This window comes from Manis javanica, chromosome 11 (assembly GCF_040802235.1).
Source record: "Manis javanica isolate MJ-LG chromosome 11, MJ_LKY, whole genome shotgun sequence".
NCBI classification, from domain to species: Eukaryota; Metazoa; Chordata; class Mammalia; order Pholidota; family Manidae; genus Manis; species Manis javanica.
Genome location: NC_133166.1, coordinates 115,203,653 through 115,212,904, shown reverse-complemented (window position 1 = coordinate 115,212,904; position 9,252 = coordinate 115,203,653). Strand labels below are relative to the sequence as shown.

General features: G+C 54.2%; 1 protein-coding gene across 2 annotated transcripts; it reads right to left on the bottom strand.

Moving 5' to 3' along the window:
* Positions 1–88: 88 nt before the first annotated feature.
* Positions 89–5,057, bottom strand: CTSF (cathepsin F). 2 transcript variants are annotated; one of them, XM_017667216.3, is made up of 14 exons: positions 4,552–5,051; positions 4,251–4,349; positions 3,917–4,001; positions 3,764–3,825; positions 3,563–3,638; positions 2,896–3,009; positions 2,644–2,789; positions 2,459–2,555; positions 2,299–2,379; positions 1,455–1,574; positions 1,313–1,377; positions 1,134–1,224; positions 676–734; positions 89–596 (listed from the first exon to the last, which is right to left on the bottom strand). In XM_017667216.3, the coding sequence occupies exons 1-14, from the start codon at positions 4,909–4,911 to the stop codon at positions 522–524; spliced, it is 1,530 nt and encodes a 509-aa protein (XP_017522705.3). In that variant the 5' UTR covers positions 4,912–5,051; the 3' UTR covers positions 89–521. The 2 variants fall into 2 exon arrangements, with proteins under 2 accessions (XP_017522705.3, XP_017522706.3); XM_017667217.3 differs by lacking the exon at positions 1,313–1,377 and having other exon boundaries at positions 1,134–1,312; positions 4,552–5,057.
* Between the last annotated feature and the right edge of the window lie 4,195 nt (positions 5,058–9,252).

Here is a 9,252-nt window from a genome sequence, read left to right as displayed (position 1 = left end):
GCCCTCAAGTTCCCAGGAAGGACCAGCTGCCTGGCCTTGACCCTCGCCACCCCTCCATCCCCTCAAGGACAGAGCATTCACACCATGCTGGGGCCTAGAACACCACTTTATTGCTGTTAGAAAGGTTGGTTGTAACAGTTTCTCTAGATGTAGAAGGGAACACTGCCCCCAAATCCAAGGAAATCCGAAAATTTATAGTATCAGACACAGGAAAGCCAGGGCACAAAGCCAGAGGTGCCCCCCTGCTCCTCACCCAACTCCAAGGTTCTTGCCCTAGCTCCAGCTGACAAGACACCATCCTTAACCCCCCGATCCTCTTGGCTACCACAGTTCAACAAAGGCACAGTTGGGGAACTTCCAGGTGGGAGTGGGGTGCAGAGGAATAGTCTGTGCCCCTAGCCCAGTGCCCTTTGCTCACCCTGAGATACCCGGTGCCCATCCCTCAGCCAGCTGTGCCTCTTGGACATGCAAGCTGGGGAAGGGCCTGCTCTGGTCAGCACCAGGTCCTGAGCTGGTGCTCCTCAGTTCACCACAGCCGAACTGGCCATGGTATTCACACCACAGGCCCCAGACCCACGATGCAGGTAGTAGTAACCCTGAGAGAGACGGGGCGTTGGTGAGGGCACTAGGGCAGGAACGTGCTGGAGGGCGAGGGGCCAGGCAGGCGAGACTCACCTCCTCGCCCCAGTCACTGCCCCAGCTGTTCTTGATGGCCCAGAATGGGGTGTCAGAGCCTGGGGAGTGGTGCGGAGGGCAGGGAGTCAGGGCCCCAAGCACTTTGCACTCTTCAAAATCTGCTGTGGGCCCGCTGTGTGATAGGTACTAGGGAGAGAGCAGCAAGCAAGGCAGGCCCACCTACCCCCTTCCTGGAGACCTGGTACGGCTCCAGGGTTTGAGGAAGACAGCCACCCACCCACCTCTAGCAGGTAGTTCATCTGTAACAGTTCAACCTCCCTGTCACAGCCACTGTGGGGCAGATAACCCTGCTGGGCCAGATAATCCTGCCTGGCCCTCTGCCTGAGGCAGGGGTGGGGACAGGCCTTCCCCTGGTCTCCCCCTCTAGAGGTCCGGAAGTGCTGTGGTTCAGCCCGTGACCTGGGGTCGAAGGGCAGAGTGGGGCCAGCAGAACTCACGGTTGCCGTAGCCCACGAGCAGCACGGCATGGTCAATGAACCAAGGGCTGCAGAGGGGCCGCAGTGGGTGGGAGATCCCACGGCGGTAGAACTGCAGCGGGGAAGAAGGAGTAGGGGGCTGACACCAGGAAGAGGCTGGGAGGAGTCAGTGAGACCTGGAGCAAGGGCTGGGGCCTCACCTGCATGCCAAAAGCATTGATGGCGACGGAGATGGGGCCGTTCTCCGCCAGCCAGGCTGCCAGCTCTGAGACAGGAGGGACGGTGTCGGGATCACCCAGGCCCCGGCCCCACCTAGCCTCTCCCCATCCTGTCCTCACTCACTCAGCTCATTCTGGGTCAGCTCCACTGAGTCATTGATGTAGACTCTGGCCTTCTTTGCAGAGAAGCTGCAGGTCTGCAAGTGGCCATGGTAGCTGTAGTCATCCTCTGTCTCCAGCCCTCCTAGGGGATGGGGGGGTGGAGTGAGGGGTAGAGAAGAGAAGGACCCCAGTTTACCACACACTTGCCTTCTCCCAGCCAACAGCTGTGCTATGCCCCTTACACACGAGGTCTCGGTCCTCATCCATCCCAGGCCACAAGCCGTGCCCTCTGAGAAACAGTGTCCTCCTACAAGTGACACAACTGAGACTTGGGTGGGGGTGCAATGGTGAGACATGGTGCAGAGATGGAAGTAACTCCCAGCTCTGAGTCCTCACCAGCCCCAGCATTCCTGAGACCCTTAACCGTGGCTTGCTTCTCCTGCTCCGACAGTCTGTCCCGAGCTGCCAGGCCCCCAGAGCAGTTTCTGTGCAGCCACCTCAGCTCCCCCTGCCCTTCATCCTCCTGTCCCTGCAGCTCACCCCTACACTGAATCGCCAGCTAGGTCAATACCTCCCCTCGAGGGGGAAGTGTGTTGCTCCCTGGTTCAGCAGCATTATACTGCTATGCACCCGCACTTTACACGTTTCCTCACTTGACACTCAAGGCAATCTCAGGAAGCCAGCAGACAAGGCAACTGAGGCTCAGAGAGAGCAGACCCGCCCAAGGTCTTTGGCCAGTAAGGGTCAGCGTTAAGACCTGAGCCCAGTTCACGTGATTCTCACACTCATGCACCCCCCTTGCAAAGTGGCTTCTTGTGGAGGGAGCAGTGGCTCTCACTGCCTGTTTTGACCCCATTAATCCATACCCAGAGTCTTTATGGCTGAGTAGGCGTTGGAGGGCAAGCCGCCCAGGCAGGCCTTGTCCACCGTGTCACAGTCCAAGAGCTCTAGGAGACAGAAGGCTGGTCCCAAGGAGCCCTCTGGAGGGGCTGGGCTGGGGACAAGGGGGCAGAGCAGGATGCTCACCCTGCTCCGAGAGGGAGAGCAAGGCCCCCCGTTTCAGGAACCACTGGCCCTCCACATTGCCCGTGACTGAGAAGGCCCAGCAGGAGCCACACATACCCTGCCGAGAGACGGGCAGAGTCAGGGCTGGGTCCCTTCCCAGCCCCAGTACACCTCCATGTCCCACCCTCACTTCTTAGGGGCCTAACCTGGTCCTTGACTTTGGTGACAGCCCCCTTATTCCTCCAGTCCCACTCATGTGGGGCGGGGTCAAGAACGGCCTTGGCTAGGCGCATCTTCCTGCCTGGTTCCTCTTTCAGGAGGGGATTCAGGTAGAAGGTGCGGAATTCCTCCTCTGTGGGCAAAGGTGGGTACGGGATGGCACGGAAGAGTTTCCTAGGCCAGCCCTGACCAGGCCACTGGGCCTACTGTCCTAGGCCCACTCTGGCTACCACTCCTACCTGTGAGGTCACTGAATTTGGTGACCCCATATTGAGCTGTACCACGGTCCAGGGCCTGGATCTTCTGCGCTCGTATCACATTACTGGCAAACACGGACATGCGCCACTGGGCTTCTGAGGACCAAGGAGCAGAGGGGAAGGGCTCAGGCCCCAGGCAGATCATAAAAGGAGTGGTGGCTTGGGGCCAACCGGCAGAGCTTTCCCTGGGGACTAAGGGGGCTGTGGATCAGGGCTGAAGTTCTTCCCAAGGACAGAACCCTGTGGGGGCTGCGGCAGGGGCACCAGAGCTGCAGGTGATCAACTTTTACAATACAACTAGGGTGATGACTTCCCAGGTATGAAGGCAAAGCCGAAATGGTCTCCAAAGAGCATCTTCAGACAGGAGGTTGTGGGAAAAGGCTACCAGGCCAGGGGCCTCGGACAGAGGAAATCTGGCCTTTGTCCCATCCCACTCTGCTCAGAATGATGGTTTCTGACCAGGAAAATCAGATGGGAGAAGTGGCCAGTACCTGAGGTGGCTGCCCAGTCCTGGGAGGCTGAGCAAGAACTTGGGGACTTAGGGGTCCCTGAAAGGATGCACTGCTGGTGTCCTTCCCCACCCAACACGAAAGTGCCAAACTGGGAGGAAGATCTGACTGGGACAAGTACAACCAAGGCTGGTCCTCACCCTCTTTCGTCTCATATGTCCGGTTATATTTGGTGACAAATTCCTTGAAGGTGGAAACCATCCACACAGAAAGGTCCTAGAAGAACAGAGGGGTCTCTACATGGAGTCCTTCTCAGAGTGTCCAGGAGCCCCAGGCCAGGGTGAGGGGAATAGAGGGAAGCAGGCAGCAGCCAGCTCCACAGACAGAGGCGGGCTCCTCACCTGGGGCAGGGGAGCCTTGTTCGACAGTGGAAGGACAGAACTCAAAGTCTCATTTCTGTCATCTGGATAGGGTTGGAGCAGAGAAGAAATCAAGGCTGAATCTCATTCAGTCCAATCTGAACTCCCCCAGCTCCGAGGGGGCTGTCCCAGCACCTGTAACCTTGGTTTCCACTGGGCGGCAGTTCCGCCTCAGCAGCACGTGTTTTCCTAGCTCATTCAGGACTTCGAAGCTGCAGAGCTGGAGGGAGAGAAGGAAGCCAGAGTGGGGGCTGGGCAGGAGCAAGGCCTGGGCCAGATGGAGCTGGAGGGTCCTCGGGTGAGGGCCACCTCCAAGGCAGTTACCCCACTGTGGAGTGTGGCCCGGCCAGCACCCGGACACCCTCCTTTGCGGCATCCTGGTGTCTGGCCCTCAGAGCCTGGGAAGTGACTCAGGGTGGGGTAGCTGCCGCCTCAGATCTCTTCCTCAAGATCCTGACCCATCACTCACCAGGGTTTTCTTGGCCACTGGGAGCTGGCACACCGTGGGGTCGTTGCAGGGTGGCTCGTCCAGGGTCGCCTTCAGGGAGAACACCATCCCCCTGCCGGCCTGGGTGGAGGCGCGGGTGAGGCGGGCACAGCCATTCCCTCCTCAGCCCCACCTTGCCCCCTCCTCCTTCCCTATCGCCCGAGGATCATCTCTCAGGTGCCCAGCGTCCCCTGTCCCCAAGTCTAGGCCAAAGTTCCCATCCCTCGGTGGAGGGTCCTGCGCACCCCTCACCGGAGCGCCCCCGCCCCCGGCGCGTCCTCACCCGGCGTACGCGACCGCGCACGGATCCCAGCGCTGCCCGCGTCCCGGCAGCCCGACCGTGGTTGTACATCTCCAGGGCGTAGCGGGCGGGGCCCAGCAACTCCGGGGACGCAGATACCCAGGCCTCATTGCTGGCTGCTGGGCTGGACTGGGCTGGGGCTGCGCCCGGGAGCAGCCACAGCAGCGCCAGCAGCTGCAGCCAGCGCGCCATGGCGAACGCGCACCGCCCGGACACACCGACCACCCGACTCGCTGACCGACCTACCGGGCGGAGCAGGAGCAGCCAAAGGGGCTGCGTCCCACCCACTACTCCTGCGGCGAGGCAGCGACCAATGGGCTCCGGCCGGGGGCGCCTGCGCATTTGTTTATTTACGCGACGCAAGTGGGGCACCCTGGCAGCGCAGGCGGTCCAGCCCTGCGGGGGCAGACGCAGCCTGACGCCAATTGGGTCTGTGCACTTGTGGCCAGAGCCGTAGCTTTGGACTATTCCTCTTAGGTCCCTATTCGGGGAGGGGAAAGGACGCTGGCCTGTGAATAAAAATAACATTTATTGCATGCGTATTATATATTGCACATTATATGCCATCTTCCTTTAATCGTCACAGTAATACTGTGTAGTATGTTATCCCCATTTTATAATTGAGGAAATTGAACTTTAGGAGATTAAGTGGTTTACCAAACATCTGATAAGTGAGAAGGCTGGACTTGAACCCAAAGAGGTGGCTTTAGAGTCTGGGTTCACAGCTCCATCTCCTCTTTGAGTCCCCCTTGTCTCATCAGCAGCAGAACAGATAATATGCCCTGGACTGGCAGTGCCTCAGGCTGTTGTGAGGATCAAATGCAAGCATGCGAGCATTCGATAACCACTAAAGCAAAGTGCACAGGGTTGGGCCTGTTTTGTTCATTCAAGCTTCACCAGCTGCATTCCAGGGCCGGCCTAGCAGGAGAAGGCATGCACAGATACATGAGGCATAGTGCTCCCTGCCTGGGCCTCCCTGCCTGCGCAGTATGGGGTGAGGACCGAGGCAACACAGGAACTCTAGGAGCCTTAGGAGCCACATTAAGGACCTGGACTATCTTTTGTAAGAGGGACAAGGGGAGCCCCAAAGAGCTTGCACTGGGGAGAGCACAGCAGGGAGAGAGAGCATCTGCTGGAGTCCCTCTGGCTCTCCCCTCTCAGATCTCAGATGGGAGCTCAGAGCTGGCTCTGGGCTGGCTCCAGCACTAATTTCTAAGTAGCTGTAAAATCACTCCACCTTTTTAGACCTCTGCTGTCATAAGAAGTTAGGTCTGAACTAGGTGATCTTTGATCAGTTCTCCCTGATCTCAGAGCCCAAACTAACCCTCACCCCTTTCTAGGATTTCCCCAATTTCAAGGGAAAGAGTTTAAGACCTGAGTGTTCAATGAAATAGCAGTTGCTTGCAGCTCATCCCCAGGTCCCAGGGTGAGGGGCTGATTTCACCCTCATTTGCCAACAGAGTTTGAGAAGGTCTACACCGTTTCCACTGAGGCAAATGCTGCCCCAACATATCTGGGAGGTAGTGCAACACCCAGGTCATGGCCAGATGGAACTGAGCTTTCTAGGCCAAGGTGGGGCAACAGCAAGGTCTCCTTCTGGGACTGCTCACCCCATTTATGAGAATGGCAGTTAACAACTTTATGGTCTGAATCCATTCCAGACCCCTCCAGCTCACCTTCTGACTTTCAAGAATGATGGACAACTTACAAACATTTTACCCAATAAGTGAGATGCTTCAGTTTTCTCAGCCTTGGTTTCCCCAGATAACAAACCTTCTGGAACTGGGAAACGGGAGGCAGTGAGAAGGGATTAGAAGAGATGGCAAAATTCACAGGTTTTAGAATCAGACTCACTGACCTGGGTTCTAATTTTGGTTCTGATCGTGTGGCTATGAGCAAGATCCTTCACCTCTCGGAGCCTTTTTCGTAGAAATAGGAAGACAGAAATGCACCTCATTTATCACATCAGTTCTAAGCTTGTAACAAACACATACACATACTTGCAGAGAGAGAGCTAAAGGAAGGATGGAGTGAGAAGCGGGCGGGAAGCCCAGATGTTTGGGAGAGCCCTGAATGAGGGGAAAGCCAGAAAAGCAAAGCTTAGGCACCTGGGCTTTATCATACACCAGAGGTCTCCAAGGGAAATCTACTGCCCCTAGAAAATTGGATTTTGAAATTTGTAGGGGCATTTTTGATTACCACATTGCACATAACTGGTCCTTAGCAGACAAGAACCAGAGGTAGTAGACATCCCTCGATGTTTGGGACAGTCCCACATTAATGAGAATTGTCCTGCACAACTTACTAAAGCCCCATTGGTCATTTAACGTAAGCGGAAAAACCTGTCTGTAATTATCTGCACCAAGAACTCTAACTCTGCTGCATATGTAAACATACAACATTATGTGTACAGTTTTAGTACACACTGAAATTTCCAGGAGTGTAAATCAGTAGTTTGTGACCTGGAATACATCTTTTCACCTCTCTGAGCTTCAACTTTCTTGTAGACTACATGAGATCACGCTACCTGTCATATCTGATGCTTGAATGGTAGCTGCCAACATTATCATTATGTTAATCTATTCCTTTACAGCACAGGGATAATAACACCCTTTTATATTTCCTAATTCTTCAAACTCCATTGCCTAGCTCTCTCTTTCTTTTGAGGCTTTTGTCTCCCACCAAGCTCTAAGCTGTCCAGACACCTCAGTGACTTATTTAGTTCAAAAGAGCCAATAGTTGGGACTGGTTTCTGAGGGTGCTCGCTGTGGTCTGACGTCTGTCCATCAGACTGGAACTGGGTCTGGGGGTCCACTGCCGTTGTGAGTTATGACTGCCACATGGTGGCGCTGTTGAGGTCTAGTCCTGGACGTTCCGAAAGTCCTGGCTAGTGGAAGAGGTTGGGCGGTGCCCTCCCACCTCCCGTTGGCCACTGTCCTCCAAAGCACAACCTCTTGGCCAGGGAGGCAGAGCCAGAGTCCGGCACCACTGGTGAAAATCAACCCTAATCTACATGCCCTACGTGCAGCTAGAAATTAAAACAGATCTTGCTTCTGAGCTTTATGCCACCTACTTGACGTTAACTCTTGGATCTCAAAACTTAGCCAGAACTGCATATCATGTCCATCCCCACCACACTTCAGGGATCCTCCCTCTCGTCATATGGCATCACCGCTCCCCTAGTTGTTCGGTCCAGAGACCTGAAGGGTCCTTGATTCCTTCCTTTCCTTCATGTCCCACATTTAAACTATCTTTAAGTGCTCTGGACTCCCACTCCCAGTATCTCCCAAATTCATCCACTTATCTTCACTCCCACGGCCACTGCTCATGGCCAAGCCACCACCCTTGCTTGCCTGACCAGATTTGCTTTTGCCTCCAATAATTTGCTCTCCATGCAACAGCCAGAGGAACCTCCTCAAACCTAAGCTGGACCAGGTGTAAGCTGTGATGCGCAGACCAGATCACCTCCAGAATGGACTGGGTGTCCCACTGCCATAGCCCCTCGGGGATTGCCTTGGCTGAAGAGTCATGACCCCTTCCCTAGGCAGCTGCACCAATGACAAATCTGAGGGACCCCCCCCAGCTTCTCATCTTCTTGCAGGGTCAGGGGAGGTGTCCACGGGTCTGCATGGCAGCTCAGCTTCCCCCTCTGCCCAGTCTTGCCTCCTTTGCTCTCTTTCCTGGGCGTTGATCCTAATAGCACCCACAGGCACACCTCCTGCCTACCAAACTCCAACCCAGAATCTGCTCCCCGGGAAGCCCACCCTAAGTGACACCCTGCACTTAGGATGAAATCCAAACTCCGTATCGTGGCCTGTAAGGCTGGCCATGGTCCAGCTGCTGCCCTCCTGTTTGAACTCACATTATGCCTCTCTCACTGTCCTCACTAGGCCCTGGCCACAGTGACCCCTTCATGTCCACCAGCTAAGCACTTACCTGTTTCAGGGTTTTGACTGTTCCCTCTGCTTGGAGAGAGACATCTGCTCTGTGAGAGTCAGGTTCCTTTCTTCAGTGCCATTTCTTCATAATAAGGGCCACCTTATCTAAGGGAGCCCCCCACACTCTATCTCAAAACATGTTATATATTCCAGAACATATCATACCATGTTCTAATTTTGCTTACTCTCACTGGATGTAAACTTCTGAAAACAGGGTCCTTGACTGTTTTATTCCCTTTGTCTCTATCCCTGATATGCCTGACCCTCAGGGCCATTTTCTACATCAGACACCATAGGCCTCTGAGCTTTCTAGGAGCTGTGAAAATGTTAGAGTCTGGGGAAAAATTTTTATGAAGTCCAAAAATTTTTTATGTCAGAAATTGCCATATATTTAATTAAATGACTATAGAATAAAGTCATTTCATTGTCTTTTCTGTTAAATTTAATACTGATAAAAATTTTGGTACTACTGAGAAAGATTTGTGAGTTAGAATTTCTCAACCCAAGACCATCTGGGGTATATAGTTTGCTTAAAAGCATCACAGCAAATCATAATTTAAATAAGTTACGTGAAGTCAGAGAATTTTAAAAGCAAAACTACAAAATTCCTTTCAAACATTGTTGCAGCAAAATATTATTTAATGTGGACATGGGTGCATTTGATCAGATGTGATAAGATGTGGGTGGGGCCCCCCAAAGTTTAAGGGACTAAAGTCAACAAGGGTCAAAAAATGACTCTGCCCTA